The following is an 18,724-nucleotide window of genomic DNA, read 5'->3' on the forward strand; positions in this document are numbered from 1 at the left end:
TCACACACTAAAGTTCCCTTAGAGGAGAAAGAGATAGTACAGAAAAAACCCCGCCCCAAATATTTTATTCCCTCCCGGGTGATAAAGCTTATCTCGAGACAGTCAGCAGTCGCCACGTCAGCGTCGGCCAAAAGCACGCGGCAACCAATATTCTAATCAGATTTCTTCGCACAGTGTCAGTGCAATGCTTGAGAAGCGCAAATTCGCTTCCTAACCTAACGCTCCTCTCGAGGGACTTGGAAAAATGAAAGGAAAGATAGGTCGATTGTACGCGATGGAGGCGCCTGGCCGCTCACAAAAAAACTGCTGTTTCGCGACGCTAAGCTCAACCGCCTCAAGGGTAATATGGTGCTGACTCGTGGGAAAATACCGGTACCGGTAATCCTTTTCCCTCACTCTTCCCCGGAAACGGATAAAAAGGTCCACACCGCTTCTTTACCGCCCTTAAGGCAAAGGCGTCCGAATTTCGGTTCGGCAACACCTTCGGGGGCAGCTAGCTAAGTGGATTGTAGGAAGGATGAAATTTTATTTGCACCCTTTTACACTAGTTACAGTTTTTGTCGCAAATGCGGTTCGAAGTTAGTACCATTTTTGTTTTTCTTTGAAGGAGAAGCTCGCTAGCAAACGACTTTAAGCGAGACTTTAAGCGGCAGCTTTAATACTAAAATATCATCATCGTATGAACCGCACCTGGATGATACAAAATCAAAGAGAAGTAGTTAAGGAATTCCTGGAAATTCTAGGTTGAATAGCGTATCTCCATTCACAAGTCCTTAATGGTGGGTGGGTGGTTGTGTCCTATTCTAGGATAAGCAACAAAATCATACAAAAGAAAACGAAATCAACAACCGAACAGCCGGCCAGGTAATATGGAAGCAGATACCGGTGTACGATGTAGATTTGCGCCTGTGTAAATATATGCCAACCTTGTCTAAAGGACCTCTTCCCGCACATAGAAGCCAGCGTGGAAGCTAAAAATAGAATCAATTGGACCCAAACAGTACCACCATCACTGCCAACGCCCGCCATGGCCAACTGAAGGATCCATTTCCGTTTTTCCTCACAAAACCATCCATCTGTTTCTCTCTCTCCCTCTCTCTCTCTCTCTCTCTCTCTCTCTCTCTCTCCAAATAAATCTCATCATCGCGTCTCCCCGACTGGTGGAAACGGATCTGGAAACGGAGAGACAGAGAGAGAGTGTGTGTGAAGAGCGAATCTAAAAATAGCCAAATCCACCATTCCCGGTGGCCTGCTGTGGCCTGCAACATTCTAACGCTTATGATCCATTCCGAACGATTCGAGGAAAAACGGTTGGTAGCGCAACCCGAGAGAGCGGTTCAATCGCGGAGGTGAATTATCAAATTTCCACCCCATTTCCCACGTGTGCACACTGTAACGAACACGGATCTCGTCCTCGGCACCTACCTGTATGTTGAGTTCCAAGTTTTTCCACTGGCAGAAGCGGGTGTACTTGTCGCTTTCGAGAAACTTTCGAAACGGTTCGCCCCGCAGATGGTGAAATATTTCCTCAATGTACGGCTCGAACAGGTTCACTGGCACCTCGTTTTTCATCAGATACTTCTGGACGTGTGCGACCGCTTCCTTGGAATATTCCTACAAGCGCGCGCGAGAGAGAGAGAGTGAGAGCGAGAGACGTGTGAAGAGAAATGATAATCATTAAATGCTAATGAATGACCCTAATTGGTTCGATTGATTGTTTTTATTGGTCTTTCTTGGTACTTACGTGTGTGTGGGACAACATTTCCTTCATGATGTAATTGTCGTAGATGTCGCGCGCTTGCTTCCGCCTCTCATCATGGCACTCTGTCTTTTCGTAGGCTTTGATCTGGAAAAGGAACCGGACATCGAAAAAAGGGGTTAATTTGAATGCAACGATCCAGAGAATAATGGAGAAAAGGCGTTGGAGGGAGGGAAAACAAGCAAATCAAGAGTTTTGTGTAAATATTTTTCTTTAAAATTTGACCGAATGAAAAGTGTTTTTCATCCTATAATAACAACAAACGAGAAGCGTTGTGCGACCATATTTTCTGTTCTTAAATAAACGCAAACAAAATGATTTCTTTTATTCTGCGAAGGATCTTTGATTTGTTTTTATTTCACAAATTTTCGAACGAACGACCGTAGTTGGAACGAGTGAACGTCTAATTGAAGGTTTTCCGCTACCGAAGGCTGTGCTATATCATCATGCTGCTTTGCAAAACATATTTAGTTAAATTAAACATTTCGATCGAGAGCTTTTTGCAGAAAACAATAAACTTTTTTCTTGAATATGTAAATGGTTTTCATAGTAAAAATGAGAGAAGCTTCCATCTTGAATCTAGTGTAAATTTCCAATATTCTATCTGCACGAAACATAAAAAACCTGTGAAGCCTTGCATACCGCCCTCATCTCCCCTCCTTTCTTCCCTTTTCGCAACATCAAAACCCAATTTCTTTTCATGCCGATATGCCGGTTCTGTTTAGTTTAGGTTTAGCTCAAGTTTTAGGCTTCCGAAGCTTAGGCTTTTTGTCTGAGCCCTTTTCATGTGCTGTTTTTCATGGAACCTTTTCCGTAATGGCACGAATGGCTTTTTGTTGAGAAGTTGTTGGGTTGAAGTAAAAAAACATGCAGGCATTGCAGCAAAAATATTGAGAAACTATTAAGCAGAAAACTAAACTTTTCCAACAAATTCCTAGAGTAACATTGATCTGTTTAGTGATGAAAAATGGTTCCTTTTTCGATAATAAATATTTTTAAAACTAACACTAATCTTCTGAATAGCCAGTCTACACTGCGGGTAAACGGTTTCGATGGGATTTGAACGCCACCTTTTGCAGTGTGAAAATTGGGGCCGCTTTTGCGCTACCACCAGATAGTCCTTACTATTCTGAATCTGGGGTTAATGATAATTTCAGTTTTCAATTCGAAAATTTTAGCTTTTTGAAACGCAGTTAAACCGATTAAAGCCTAGTAAGCCATTTGATGGCCGGCGACCTAGCGACCTAGTACACCGAACAGCCAAGAAAAAGAAGATGGGCAGGAAGCAGTGGAAAGAAAGAATTTTATTTGAATTTTAAATTAAATTATTAGGGGAAAAAACAAAGAGAAAAATATTGGGGATTTGTTAAAATAGTTTCAAAATTAAAGGGTGTAATGAAAATTCATTAAAAAAATCTTCTTGGACAATTTTTAACCTCAATAAAGCATGTGTAGTAAATCAATGTATAACGAACATTAAATGGCCTTCCGCAAGCAAAAGCTCCAGTTAATATTATCAATAAAAAAAAAACTTCTTCTTTGCCATCCACTTTCCATTACACTCGTTCCAGAGTTAACTGTTTACAACTTTACCAACTTGCCCCGAAGAGCCATCGTCGGGTGTGTTCGTGGCTAGGATCTCTTGCGGAACAATTTGCCTACAACCATGGCACAAAGCGGCCATTTTTTGTACCACAAAACTCGCCTCTATTCAGGTGGTTTTGAGGTGCAGCACAACGCGGGCGCAATAAAAAACACACCAGAATGAGAAATATACACAGCCACACAGTTTGCCATCTCGCCCCCCCCCCCCCCCCCTTCACTGGGAAGGAGAGCACGATAAGAAATAATGTTTTTAACTTCGTTTAATTGTGTTTACAATTCCCTGAGCCGTTCCCATACCTATGACGGGACCAACAGAAAAAGAAAAACAACAGCGCGGAACTCATGAGCGTCATTGGGGTGGTAAAAGGAACTTTTTATTTTATGCAAAAAGGTCGAAGTAAAAACACACAAAAATTACCCACTTTTTTTTTTGCTGTTGTTGGTCGAGTTCAATTTTCTTGTTTTCCCTACACCCTCTCTGTACAAAAGGAAATGTGACAGCTTTCCATTTTCATTTGCACTCTTAATTGTTAATTCTTTTAAGCTCGCTCTCTTCTTAATCCAATTGTTGGTTCGGGCTTTGTTTTGTGGTGGGTTTGGGGCGCGAGCGCACGTGTGTCCATGCAAAAACACAAGCAAATCAAAAGGAATAAAATATTGTCTTCTAAAACTGGCCACTTTACTTGTTCGTTTGGCACAAAAGGGGCGCGTGAAATTTCATTCATTAGCTTGCGCGAAAGTGGAAACGTGTGTGCGTGCGTGTGGATGTACCGAATATGAAATCATCCGCTTCAACCCTCGGATGAGCCACCACCTTGCCACGTTTCCGATCTCCAAATGGACTGTTCAATTAACCTCCAGGATTGCTCGTGGCTGTTTGAATGAGACGCTGTTTGTTTGTTTATTTATTTGGGCCGCGCAAATACGGCCCAGAAATCTGCTCAGCCACCGAAACACACACACACACATAAACCCATTCGAATTGCGCAATGTTGGAATGTTGGAGCGCCGCACTGTTTGCTGATGCGGTGCGCAATGGCTGTTGGCTTGTTGAGCAGCGGCATTTGTTTGTGTTGCACAAGAGGTAAGTGAGCTAAAGCAGAGTTGTGGCGATGATCACCTTGCGATGCGATGGAAACTGTACCGTTGGAAACTTGATTTCGATTTCGATTTAGCTTTGCTACAAGGCAAATTTCCCTCCTTCAGTTCTTTTCATGACATTCCTGCCCAATAAATCATTATAATAAACTCTTTCAAAAATAACATAAAATACACCCTTCATTCACATTAAACTTTGCTAAATTGTGCTGCAATTCAGCAGAATGGGTGGTAGCACCCATAATCTTTCCGGCCAGAAAACTTCCTTCCGTAACCGACCGAACGCTAATAAAAACTGGACTGTAAATCATCATTTCACTACCATTTTCGATAGCAATGTCCTTCGTTCGGTTCAATTTCCAAAGCAAATTACGACCCGCACCGCTCCGGAAAAGGGTTCTATGATGATCAGATGAAACTTCGGAAGTCATGTCTCGAAATAACCCCCGGTACCGGGAAAACTAATCAAAAACCCCCGACGCACGGAACACTTGGAACAGTAGCAACAAGACTAACAGCGTCATTTCAATTCAAATCTATTCAACGAGCCACCCGGCTACAGCCCAAGCACCTTCCAACAACATTATTATTGCGCTACCTCGTTCCCTCAACTCCTTAGCACAACCTAATCATCATCCTCCCAGAAAAAAAAGAGCACAGGAAATGGTTTAACAACGTCTGTCCAATTTTAGTACGGTTTGCATTTCGACTTCGACGACCGTTTTTTTTTCCCACGCCCCTGCCATCCTGCCGGTACAATGCTGGACGCGTAAAATCCGGCATTGCTTCCTTTGTACCCCCCCCCCCCCCCCCCCGAGTATCGGAGCAAAAAGGAAGCGAAAACATAGCACCGGGCGTTCGATTGGCTTGGCGCGACCAAAGTAACGAAATTTAATGGTCCATGAACTGATGAAACTTGGTCGATGAAACAGTCTTTGAACGGTGGTGTGGGGGGAACGCAATCATTAACACACACAGTACGTATTGCTTTTCATTGATTTGTGATACCTTCATTGATGAGATATAGTTTTAATTAGTTGTCTTTATGTTCGTTGGCGGATGTTTTCGAATGACAGTTCTCAATCTGTTTGGTTGGGAAATGATTGTACAATTGACAGCAAAAATTATGTAGCTACGTTTATAGCACGAAATTGGAGTGTTGTTAAGTAAGTTTTTGCAAGTTGTTTTGATAAAACTGTTTGATACCTTTGACAGCTAACGGAAGGGAATTTAAAGGACACCAACTTAAGGTAATCTCGTTGATCGAATCCTGGCTAAAAATTAATTGAAACTTGATACTACAAATTGAGCACGTTGCAACACAAAACGGTCTCGAATTCAACAAAACATTGTTAAAAAAAATCACTTTCTGGTTATTGCTCTCAGATGAAATGGATTTTTTCCCCTCTGTGTGTGGAAAACCCAATCCGATGGAAGAGTCTTTCCATTTTAAAAAGAGCTGCCCAACGGCGCGCTTCGGCTCTATTTCGCTCCTGTATACAATTGACCATGTGCTCTCAATACCCGACATTCGATCGAGAAAATCTAATCCAATGTGGGGGGAAAGGGGGCGAATGGATTCGAGCAGAAGAGAACCATTTCGACAGAAAAATGGACCCAATCTCATGCGCCGAAACAGCAAAAGTATTCCCATCCGCACATTTAGAGATGAACAGGGCGAACGTTACCGATTGTGTGCTTAATGTTTGCATTTTACCTCTTCTGCCGAGGTTTCGTAATATGGGTGTTTTCCCTTGGCAAACGGATGGGCAAGGATTATACAAAAAAATAGAAGGAAAAACACGGATCTCATACATGCACCGACCAAAAATGTATCTGTATTATGTGAAACCCCTTTTTTTACGCTCACCAAAAAGGGATAGAGCCTTGTGGTGCTACCAAAACTACTTCACGTAAAAGTAATTTTTCGGGCACCCTATTTTTATTTGATTTTCGAGACAAACTTGCAAATTGCTCGTAATACAGCATGCAACAAAGAATGTTATAAGTGGTGAGGATAAACTTTTCCCCAAGCAATCAATGAGCGCGATGGCTTATCCCTTTTCTTTCCATTGATTTCGTTCCATCACTTCGTTCGATCGATCAGCAATTCCACCTACTGCAGCAAGCTCTATTTTAGTTCTTTCTCCAACACATCCGCTGCACGGTACGCGTAAGTGAATGGAGAAACTTGTCCGAAAGCTGTCCATTGTTTATGGAGATTTTATATCACTGCTCTCTGATTGTAGTTTGATTTATTTGATCTACTTGAACTCTTTCGAGCAGACGTCACCGTTTGGGTTGTGTCTGCAAAACATTCCCAAAAACGAGGGTTACGTTTCGCATGGTGCTGTAGTGGTTGTGTGCAAAGGAAAGCGCCGGAAGATGAAAAGGAGTTGAAATCTATACCTTCCCTTTTCAATATACGTTTGTGTCCGGGGAAGCTGCTTCTGTCCGTGTGTTGTTGGGTGGAATTTTTATTCGTGGAACGCTTCAACGAATTTTGGATAACATTTCTTGTCATACACCAAACGGTACCAACCCTTTTGATGTGAAGTGCGTAGGTATGGATTAGTATCATGTCAACCGCCATACAACTTGAGACCTATAAAACCTTTATTTTGATTTTTATATTTATCCGATCGAGTGGAGTCATGCTATGAAGAAACATTAAAGAGGTATGTTAGCTCTTCTCTACGTTTAAGCTCTACGTGAATTTATAAATCTTTTCCGAGAATGTTTTGTTTAAACTAAGAGCACAATGGATTAATCGTTGAATTTTTTGTTGGTACTTCCCAACTGTATGGAGCTTTTTTGAAGCAATCCTGAAATGGAAATCGAACTCTCCAAACTGAGAACCTAACAAAGTGAGAATGGAATCGAAGAAGATCGAAGAACCTCCATTAACCTTTGGAGTCAACCTCAAATCCATTGAGATCGAGTAATTTAAACAAACTGTGGAGTAATCGTAATAAGTTGAAGCAACCCGGAAGAGTTCTGAACCCTCGAAACACTGGACACGGCTATAGAAGTCCCTCGTAGTTTCGAAGAGGTGCCAAAGTACGTGGGAAGCATCTGAAGCTTTATGAAGCAGTCCACCGGAGTGGTTCGAAACAGTACGAATAATGTTGGCTTCTTCTTCTAATTCTTAGTTTAACGACCTTCCAGGTCAGGTCTAATTGCCGAAGAAACAGTACGAATGTGATTTAAATACCGGTTCTGCCTTATGACGACCAGCGCTGTTGCATCTACCACCGGACCAGACTCTATAAAGTGCCAAAATCTTCTCTAGAATTTCCTCAAAAATAGATCCAGAGTTTAAGAAGTGATTTTGGAATCAATTTACAAACAAATCTCAAACTTCCCCTAGGCTGGTGAGGAATCTTTTGGTGCAAACTACTGATATGATTGGCATAAGTTAGTTGGAAAATTTTTCGAAACAATCCAGATTTGCTCGACCATAGGAAATGTGCTGGACTGTGCGGAGCTACAGAATTTCCTCGAACTAAAATCAAATACTTCAGCGACAAAACCGGAAAAGGAGATTCATAAATACAAATCCGAATTTTCTACCACTACCAAGAAACACCTTCACATACTTTAATCCTTTTTTGTCCGCCCAGTCAGTCAGCGTAGAACAAAAAAAAAGGGATAATGGTTTCCCTCGTCATGCGGACTGGAATCTCGGCAAGCAATCGTTGCTCACCTGTATAGTAGTCGGGGACGGGGTTTCATAAATCGCCATAGCAGTGGGCAACGTTGCGTTGGTCGACAGAAACGGATAAAAAATATGTACGCCTCCTGTCGTGCGTGCGTGCGTGTCTGTTTATCAACAAAATTCATATTTGTGAACATAATCCCCCGTACCGATACCAAGTACCGCCCAATTGTTTCCGACACTATTCTATCTGCCAAATTCCATAGCACCAACACAAGGATGCGTGCAGCCAAAACTTCGCACCGTACTGTGTCCGGTCGGTTGATCTGTTTCGGGTGTACCAAGGCACGAATGAATTTCTCCCCCACCCCCGTTCTGCACGGAATGTCTATCACCGATTCACCGGAGTTTATAGACTATTTTTAGAACTCGTTCGCTTTCTCACTTCATCCTTTCAATCGCCAGGCAGCATATTCCCCCGAGGCAGCACTAGCCGTCGTCGTCGTGTCCTCTGCAACTCTCTTCGATGGTACTAAATTTGCAATCTTTCAGCAGCAGCCAGCAGCAGTCTACCTCAACGCCAACTGTTGGCAATGTTTTATCATCCAGCCAGCGACCACTAACAGAAACGCGGTTCGCTGAATTTTCCACCGAACGGAACGCGGCCAAACTCGGCGGGTGGTACACACACGCACGCGTATGCGCTTGTGGGGGGAAAAGCCGTCTGTGGTGGATTTGTTTGTCGATCTCGTGTCCGATCCAAACGAGGAGGGGAGAAATCCGCAGAAAAAAAGCTGAATGATTGTTTTGTTTTGCACGGAACGTTTTGCGAGTGAAAATTAATTTTCCGTTCAGCGTGGAAACAAAACAAAACATCGTTCGGTGGGTGTGAAATATATTCACGAAAAGGGGCTGGCTGTGATATTTGGAGGAAATTTGAATAGGAAAGTGTACACCTTTATCGCTGGTCGGTTTGCAACTGTATATTCGTTTGTCCTTTTTTGTATATAATATTTCATGCAGTTCATAATTCGTGTAGATCGAGCAGTTTCTAACGTCGAGTAGTTTATAACCTAATCTTAGTTTCCTAACGCTTTGTTTTATGCAATTCAAATTTATGTTCGAAAATAATTATTCTAATTCCAACATTCCCGGCCACCAAAGAAGAACTTCTTTAAATTTCATGCAAAATATAAATCCAAAAATGAGTTCAAAAAAGAATTCAAAAACAGTTCGACTCTGGAACCTGACGCTTATCTCCTATCATACTGCTCGTGTGTGTAGGTGTGTGAATGTGTGTTGCGTGTATCTTGTTCTGCCATGAGTGCGAAATGTAAACAATGTCGCGTGGCTTGCAGCTGCGCGTTACTCAGTGCCAGTGGTTTCCTTCTGTTCTAAGTTGCCAATTACGTCCGGATTAGGCAAAACTGCCAGACGATTAGCTGCGCGGACGATTTGCTTCCCTGAAGCAGTGCGCAGTGTAACGACGCGAACAACATCGTCCTTTCCAGGGTGTACTGCAACGATGCGCCCCATCGGCCACGAGGTAGGATGTACATTGTCTTCCTTAATAATCACCAGTGTATTTTCTTTCAGAACCGCTGATTTCCCGTTGCAATATTTGGCTCGAGCTTGTAACTGCTGCAGGTACTCCGGATACCATCGAGCCCAAATGGTTTGCAGATGTTTTTGTACCAACTGGTATTCCCTCAAATAGTTGCTCGGTGTCTCGGTGTAATCGATGATTGGTACCGCTTGCAGATTGCCACCGACGAGGAAGTGTCCCGGTGTCAATGGTTCCAAGTCCGACGGCTCATCGGATAGAGGTGTAATTGGTCGCGAATTCAAACATTGCTCTACCTGGGCAAGTAGGGTAAGCATGCTCTCCTGTGTGATGCTTGTTGTTCCTATTGTTCTGACTATATGCTTTTTAGCTGCCTTCACCGCCGCCTCCCATAAACCTCCAAAATGTGGTGCTCTTGGTGGGATAAACTTCCACTTCATATGATTCATCGCGCACCAATCAAATATAGCAGCTCGATCGTGTTCGTCGCTCTTTAGCATCTTGTAGACGCGATTCAGCTCATGTGCCGCTCCCTTAAAGGTGGTTGCATTGTCGGAATGCAGTTCACTGATTTGACCACGACGTGCAATCAAACGACGAAGTGCATTGATAAATGCTGTTGATGTTAAATCGCCAACCAGTTCGATATGTACCGCTCTTGTTGAAAAACATACAAATATGGCGATGTATGCTTTAATCGGACTTCTGTTGCGTATGGTTTGTTTTATATAGATTGGTCCGCAATAGTCTACTCCGCATACTGAGAATGGTCTTGTTGGTGTGACTCGTGATGTTGGCAAATCGGCGATACTTTGCTTAATAAGTGTGGGTTTGGCCTTAAAACATGCGTGGCAACTGTGGTACACAGACTTGCATAAATTGCGACCGCCAATTATCCAAAAGCTTTGGCGTAGTGTTGTTAAAAGCAGTTGTGGTGCAGCATGCAGCTTACTCAAGTGTATCGAAACAGCTAGTAGTGCGGACAGTGGATGTTTCGATGATAATATTACCGGGTGTTTTTCTGATTCCGACAGATGTGCGTTACTGAGCCGGCCACCAATGCGCAGAATACCTTGCGTATCTATGAAAGGGGAAATCCATTTCAGTTTGGAGTTCTTCGGAATCTCTTTGCCCTTCTGCAGGTGTTGTATCTCCTCGGAAAAGGTGTCTTGTTGCGAAAGATAACACAACTTGAGTTCTGCCGCCTTGAGTTCGTCTACAGTGAGCGGTGGGATATCCTTAGCATGGACCTTGTTTCCTACGCGGCGCTTTGCGTTTTGTATAAAGCGCAAACAATGTGCAACAACTCTTTGCAGTTTGTGGTAGATCGAAAATCGTGAGAACAAACTGTTTCGAAATTCGCAGATTAATGCTGTGCTTGCAACCCGTGACGATAGTTTTTCTTCTTCTGCGCTCTCATCTTCGCTTGGTGATGGTGTGTTCTGTGGCCATTCTTCCGAGTTGCGTGCTAACCAATGTGGCCCGTGCCACCAGCGCTCACACACTAGCAACTTTTCCGGCGTTAAACCTCGCGAAATGTCGTCTGCTGGATTGTCCGAGCCTGGAACATGCTTCCAGCATTGTATTCCAGCCGTGTGCTGAATTTTTGCAACCCTGTTTGCAACGAAGGGCTTCCATCGATTTGGTGCTGAATTCAGCCAGTGAAGGACAGTCATGGAATCGGTCCAACAGATGGTGGTAGCAGAAATTTTCAGTGATTGCTGGACTTTCTCGTAAAGAAGTGTGGCTAGTCGTGCTGCACATAATTCCAATCGAGCTATGGAATGTGAATTGGATAACGCAACGACCTTTGACTTGGCTGTTAGCAGCTGCACGGTGACTCCTTCCATGCTTTCAGCCCGAATGTAGCAACAAGCACCATATGCTAGTTGTGATGCGTCAGCAAAGATATGAATTTGCAGACTTGTTGCCGTGCATTGCGATATGTACCGTGGGACTGTCAAATTGCGTAGTGAAGATAATGTAGAGTGAAATTTCGACCATTCATGCTGTAAGTGCGATGGTAGCTCGCTGTCCCAGTCATATGCCTTTCCATGAATCTTGAGAGCCCATAGTTGCTGCATGAACATCTTTGCGATGATGATCGTTGGGCCCAGTAGCCCGAGGGGATCAAATATCTTGGCGATATATGACAAAATTAACCTTTTCGTCATGCTGGGTGTTGTAGGTGGTATCTCAATACGAAACCGTAGTGTATCAGTTGCCGGTTCCCAAACGATGCCTAGTGTGGATACTTGTTTCGAGCTCTTCCACTCGTGCGAGAGTTGTACCGCCACATCTTCTGAAGGAACGTTCTTCAATGCTTCGGAGCGGTTCGATGCCCATTTCTTCAGCGTGAAACCAGCTGAATTTAGCATGTCTGAGATTTGCCTTTGTATAACGATTGCTTCGGACAAATCATCGGTACCCGTTAGCAAATCATCTACGTAAAAATCGTTCATGACCGCGTTCATTGCCAAAGGATACTCTTCCTTGTGGTCAAGAGCAATCTGTTTGAGGGTCCTGGTTGCCAAAAATGGAGCAGAGGCTGTGCCGTACGTAACCGTCTGTAGCTCAAAGGTCGATATAGGATCTGCATGATGTTCTCTGTACCGGATGCGTAGATAGTTACGATCATGAGGGCTATGTAAAATTTGCCGATACATCTTCTCTACGTCTGCAGTGAGAGCAATGGCACGAGAACGAAACCGAAGGATAAGCGATAAAAGATCTTCTTGAACGACTGGTCCCACTAAGAGTTTATCGTTCAATGAGTAACCACTCGAAGTCTTACAGGATGCATCGAACACGACACGCACCTTCGTGGTTGTGCTTGACTCTTTAACGACAGCGTGATGTGGGAGGTAGTAATGCTCTACCGAATCGTTTGCAGGACTGGTAAGCCGCTTCATATGCCCCAAATGCTCATATTCTTTCATAAATTTCACATACTCTTCTTTCATTTTAGCATTGGTATTCAACCGCCGTTCGATAGAACGCAGTCTGCGATCGGCTATTTCCTTCGACTCTCCTAAAACGATATTAGGGTTGGAGTTAAATGGCAAACTAACGACATACCTTCCACTTGAGTTGCGAACAGTTGTTGCTGCGAAATGCTTCTCGCAAGCATTCTCCTCAACCGATAGCACAGGATCCTCGGCTATGGTTTCACTCTCCCAGAACCGCTGCATGGTCTCCTCCAGTGGGGTGTCGTATGCAGATAGATGGCACAGCCGCGGACCGACTGACGAATGATGAGTGTTGCCGGTGACAACCCAACCAAAGTGGGTTTCGACCAGCCACGGTTTGCCTCTACCGATAGAGCACTTGCGACCGGTGTGGAGCTCCCAGAACGTATCGCCTCCGATGACGATGTCGATTTGCCCCGGACTGTTAAAGGTGCTGTCCGCCAATGCCACGTCCGGCATTTTCCATGAAGAGACGTCCGTTGGTGATGTAGGGATGTTTGCGGATGGCGTGTCCAGAACCAAGAAAGTCATCTCCGTTGCGAAGGGTTGTGTCTTGGACTGAACGGTAGCGACGATGGAACCCTTGATCTGCTGTACTGCATTGCCGATGCCCGATACAGCGACGTTGACCCTTTTGCGACTCGTCAGCAGTTTCCGTGCGAACTCCTCAGCGATGAAATTCGACATGGATCCCGAATCCAACAACGCCCTTGCTTCATGGGTGTTCCCGTAGTCATCCTTGATCTGGATGTTTGCCGTCGCCAGAAACACATTGTCTTCATTCGACTGAGCTGACAATGTTACCGTTGCGGGTGGAGCATAGGGTGGTGAATGATGTAGAAGTGTGTGATGACGCTCACGACACGTGCGACACGAATAATCCGACTTGCACGCTCTAACCTGATGATTGCTGCTCAAACAGTTCCAGCACAGCCGCTTCGATGCGACGACGTCCCGTCGCTGTTGGACCTCCTTGGCGATGAACACTGGACAGTTGCGCAGTGTGTGGTCTTCGGAACACTCCAATGGACACTTTGGCTGTTGGGTGTGCGCAGTCGATGCAGCAGGAGCCGAGCGAGATGTAGCTGCATTCGCGATGAATCTCCGTTGCCCTGGTTGACGAATGAGACCGGCCACCTTGATACCACTAGCTGCTTGATCCTTCACGAAGTTGTTGGTCGATTTCAAGATTTGGATACGATCTTGCACGAAGTCGATCACATCCTTATATTTGTCCGTCGTGAAGTGCACGGAATGTTTCTCCCAAGCCAACAATGTCTCTCGATCCAACTTCATCAGCAGCATGTTTGAGAGGGGTGTGTCCCACGAGTCAACCGGTTCGTTCAGCTTTTTCAACCCGTTGACGAAGCGGGTGAATTCATCCACCAGGTGCGTGAGCTTGTCAACGCACACCAATTGCACTCCCGGAAGGTAGTGCAATTTGCGATAGTATTCGCGAATCAAAAGACGAGAATTGTCGTACCGTTTAAGAAGCGCCGCCCAGGTAACCGAATAGTTGTCCGCCGTTAAAGGTGTATGCTCGAAGGGTACCGCCGCGTCCCCCTTCAACGATGACAGTAAGTATTGTAGCTTCGCGATAGATGGAAGCTCGGCTGAAGCGTCGATCATTGCGATGAAGCGATCTCGGAAAGAAAGCCATTTTGTGTGATCTCCGTCAAATGTTGGAAGTTCGATTTTGGGCAAACGTAAATTTGGCGCGTGGGGTCGACCGAATGCAAGCGTTGAGGAAGCCAAGCCCGTTGTATCGTTGAGCGAACCTTCTTCCTTTGGCTGTCTTTCCCGTAGAAATGATTTTAGCTTGCGACAGCGTTCTTCAATGTCGATCCGTTCCATTATGCTGGCTTCGACCGCTTCGTCTTTATCTTCAAGCTCTTCCAGTTTCGAAACTGCGGTGAAAAACTCTTCCTTATGTTTCGCCAGATCTTCTAACACCTCCGGAATCTGCTTGGCATCATCACTCGAATATTTCGCCTGGAACCGTTCCAGCGATTTTATGTTCTCCAGGGCGATTCTCTTTTTCAGTTGCACTGCTTTAATTTTCTTATCCATTGCACAAAGAAAATACTGCGATATCACACGAAAATAACGAACAAAGCGATGGCGCGAAATTCAAAATGAAGGCGTGTAACCGACCGATGCCCTTGATGCGGGGCGATATGCGATGGCGGGAATTGTCACGGAATGACTTGCACACTTGACGACGAATACCGAATTCCACTCTTGATGCAGAATGAAACTTATTTCTTCTCCGTATATCAAGATCCGGTTCGAAGGACCAGAAATGTGAAATATATTCACGAAAAGGGGCTGGCTGTGATATTTGGAGGAAATTTGAATAGGAAAGTGTACACCTTTATCGCTGGTCGGTTTGCAACTGTATATTCGTTTGTCCTTTTTTGTATATAATATTTCATGCAGTTCATAATTCGTGTAGATCGAGCAGTTTCTAACGTCGAGTAGTTTATAACCTAATCTTAGTTTCCTAACGCTTTGTTTTATGCAATTCAAATTTATGTTCGAAAATAATTATTCTAATTCCAACAGTGGGTTTGGAAAGTTTTAATAAAATCAGACTATTGACAAAAAAAACCCAATCCCCGCTTCCTTATTTATTTGCTGCTTAACATGAAAACAACAAGTTTGCTTTTGCTGTGTATTCGGCTTGAAATGTTTATTTCATTATCGTGTAGTTTAAAGGCAAAATAAAGGCGCGACGAGCACATGATTGGTTCATTATTTGTAGCTCAAAATTGTTTTCCAAGAAGCGACCTCCCTATCGGCCCATATTGGATATAAGGATCAGCAAGATAAACAAGGTAGATAGAGGAAAGCAACAAGAAAATCCAACAGAAACACGCCTCACGGCACCACCACCTGCAGATTTTTGCGTCGGATTTGGCCAACTTCATACCGCAGGGCAGGGGGCAAACTTTTTCGATGCGTTCGTCAGTTTATGATGAAGTAGATTTTCATATTCTATGATAGTAGATGGACCATCACCTGCCTGTCTGCCCTCGACCGTAGGCAAACGATTGAGAACACATTTTATCGCATGAATTGGGTCCAATTTTCTGCTCCATTGAACGATGTCGCTGATGAAGCGATTTTCTATGCTGGCACACTCGAACGGTCTGCAACCGTCCGCGGATGGGGGAGGGGTGCAGATGAATTCTAGCAGGAGTGGAATTTAATTTTACGATTGTGTGTGTGTTTTTTTTTTAATAAATACGCGAAGATCCGTATCATCTTAGTTTGCTCTTTAATGCTGCTTTGAAACTGCAAGAGGAATTTTTCATGCTTAATCCTGACAGAGAAACATGCATGACTGTCATGTATGAACTAAAATCCTAACAAAATCGTACACCGAAAGAACGATTTCATCAGAATCCAAAAGCATTCGGGGAATATCCTTGAGCTTAGCTTCAAACACGTATCGCCGCATTATTCGTCACGTTTTGTCCGTGTGGTAAGGAAAATTACTATCAAAATCACAGTACGGATCTACCCATACTACTGGGTCATCCACAAGCAAGCACGCAGCTACTAATTAGAGGCAAAGCTTTTTCCGAAATTAAACTCCAATACACAGACACGCACATAGAGGAACAGAGCGTGAAAGGGAAAATAATATTTACAAAAAAGGAAAAGGGAAACTTAAACTGAAGAACAAGAAAGAGCGGGAGACTGTATGGCCTAGTCTTTTTTCCACTACTTTGAAAATTATGTCCCGAACGTGCAAAATACTGAGAAACGGAAAATTGAGAACTAACCAAAACGAAGCTACCACACGCACAAACTCACAAATTTAAAAGGAAAGCACCCAAGCAACAGTATTAAAAGGGTGCAAACTAGAGATGAGAAAACTGACTCTTTTTAGTGGTTTGAATCAGAAAAGGAGTGTGGTTAAAGAGACTTAAAATACTTCGCTTACTCTTTAAAGATTTATTAAAGAGCAATGCACTACAATTCTTTTATTCGGATGATTACTCACTCACTCTTTTTGTTGACTAATGACTCACTCACTCTTTTCTGTGCCGTAAAATGACTCTCTATGACTCTCTTGCGCTTTAAATCCGCTCCACGCGAAGCGCAATTACCTAAGACGTATTACCTTAAGCGATTCCTTGGGAGCCTGCATAGGGAGTGACGCTCGTAGGCTTTCTAGGATGAATATTAACTCTAAAATTCTAGAAAAAAACTCTCCTGGAACCCTACACAACCTCCCAAGGGGTCACCTTACGGTATCACTTCGCACACAGATTGAGTGTATGAGTATAGAGCGAAAAGAATGAGTCATAAAAAAGTGAACATTGAATAGCAAAAACAATCACATAACCGCTTTGTGCTAACTTGAAACCATAATTCCCTATGCAGGATTAAACTCACTCACTCACTCTTACCCAGCGCGGACATCTCTAGCGCGAACGATCCCCGATCGAAGGGTGATGAAGTATTTACAATCATGAAATTTCCACAAATCCTCGAAACCTCGAACCATGGCTTCATACGAAACGATGCGATTAATAACGCATGACGAGGTTTTTCGGTGTCTCTTATCCGCCGAATTCCCCGAGCGCGCGCGCACCCCTTCCCTTTCAGTTGGTAGCGTTGGCGAGGGCCGACAAAATCGAGTGGAACGAAGAAAACTTTACCTTCACGGTGTACTCTAATCGGGTCATTGTTCGGTTGGCGTTGATGAGGAAACGTTTGCGCATTAGCGGGTGTTTTGGGGTGTTTGGATTTTCCAGGGAAGGTGAGAATTTTCCGAAGGTAATCCCCTTACAGGGTTTCTCAGGCCCGCGCAGTGGTGTAACATTGGCTGTTCAGCAATGTAAAACGATTCTCCGAAATTTCAGATGCAATTAGGAATCGTTAACCCCTATCGAGTTGGGTATCAATGAACGATAATCCGTAAATCGCCAAATCGACCCTGGAAAATGCGTTGCTTGATTCTTCACCACAATTGGTCTAGAGATATTCAAACTATATTCGTTTAATTCTCAACAAAACTTTTACGAGAAAATGTATTCCAAATATTTTTACATAAGTAGAATTGAATAAATGACTTTTAAATTGCTTAGAATATTTTCAAATACGAAACAATAAAAAAAATTGTAAACGTTTTCATCGTAAACGCAAAAATTAATTAAACAATATTAAAAAAAAAGATAACATTATATTCGATGCTCACAAACACAGTGAATTTTTACCATGTGCTCACTTGGCGCAAACATCGCAAAAATTGAATGAATGGAGAAAAAAAAATTACCTCCTAAGCGAAATTTGTCGAACGACCAGAATAAATGTCCTCAAATAAATCACTCTCAGCAGCGCTTATGCATTATCATCATCATTATCATCATGATTATTACAATCATAGTATCACACACATACACACCTTCACCATCGAGAAAAATCCCATATTTCACCGATAAAGAATGGCATCCTCCGACGTACCATAGCTTCCCCCATACATGACCACGGCAAAAAAGAAGATAAGGAAAATGGCCAACCTTAACCTCTTTACCATTACCTTCGATCATGCGATCCCGGGCTCACCAGGCAATTGGTCCCGTGAGAGTTTTCCGGACCGCGAATAATAAAATCGATCCCTGCCTTCAAAAACATATATGTAAGGGTCACACAACACAATGACGATGATGAAGACTGATGATAGGGTGTAGAAACTTGCTTTGGCCAGGGTACGATAGGGAAAAACCCTTTCTTCCGGCAAGATTAATAGCTTTACCGAGCTGCACAATTACTTCATCAACGCTTATCGCTCTGATAGATCGATTGCATCCCGTGTCGGAGTATGTTGATGTTGCGCTTATAAGCGCGTTTGCTGTTGTTTTCTGCACCATCTTAGGATATCGTGATGCAACCAGCAGCACTTTGAACAGCATCGTATTATGTCTGCACGCAGCGGAAGATAATGCATACAGAAGGAAACGATTGTTGAGCAAACAAAGACGACTTTATCTTGCTGGTAGCGTGCAGCGCCAAGCCTCTTCAGCTGTGTGTGTGATATTTCGAAATGAGCAATGACG

General features: G+C 43.6%; 2 protein-coding genes across 2 annotated transcripts in view; one reads left to right on the forward strand and one right to left on the reverse strand.

The window, feature by feature from the left end:
- LOC126568516 (transmembrane protein 222) overlaps positions 1-18,724 on the forward strand; it is a 482,151-nt gene that overhangs the window by 173,553 nt on the left and 289,874 nt on the right. The gene's annotated exons all lie outside the window — the stretch shown is intronic.
- Positions 1-18,724, reverse strand: part of LOC126567934 (G protein-coupled receptor kinase 1) — a 101,992-nt gene that overhangs the window by 13,974 nt on the left and 69,294 nt on the right. Inside the window, exons 4-5 of the mRNA XM_050224304.1 lie at positions 1,745-1,846; positions 1,426-1,614 (exon numbers count right to left, since the gene is read on the reverse strand). Of these exons, the coding sequence (XP_050080261.1) occupies positions 1,426-1,614; positions 1,745-1,846 (291 nt within the window). The remainder of the gene's footprint in view (positions 1-1,425; positions 1,615-1,744; positions 1,847-18,724) is intronic.

Source organism: Anopheles maculipalpis, chromosome 2RL, assembly GCF_943734695.1.
Source record: "Anopheles maculipalpis chromosome 2RL, idAnoMacuDA_375_x, whole genome shotgun sequence".
Lineage (NCBI taxonomy): Eukaryota > Metazoa > Arthropoda > Insecta > Diptera > Culicidae > Anopheles > Anopheles maculipalpis.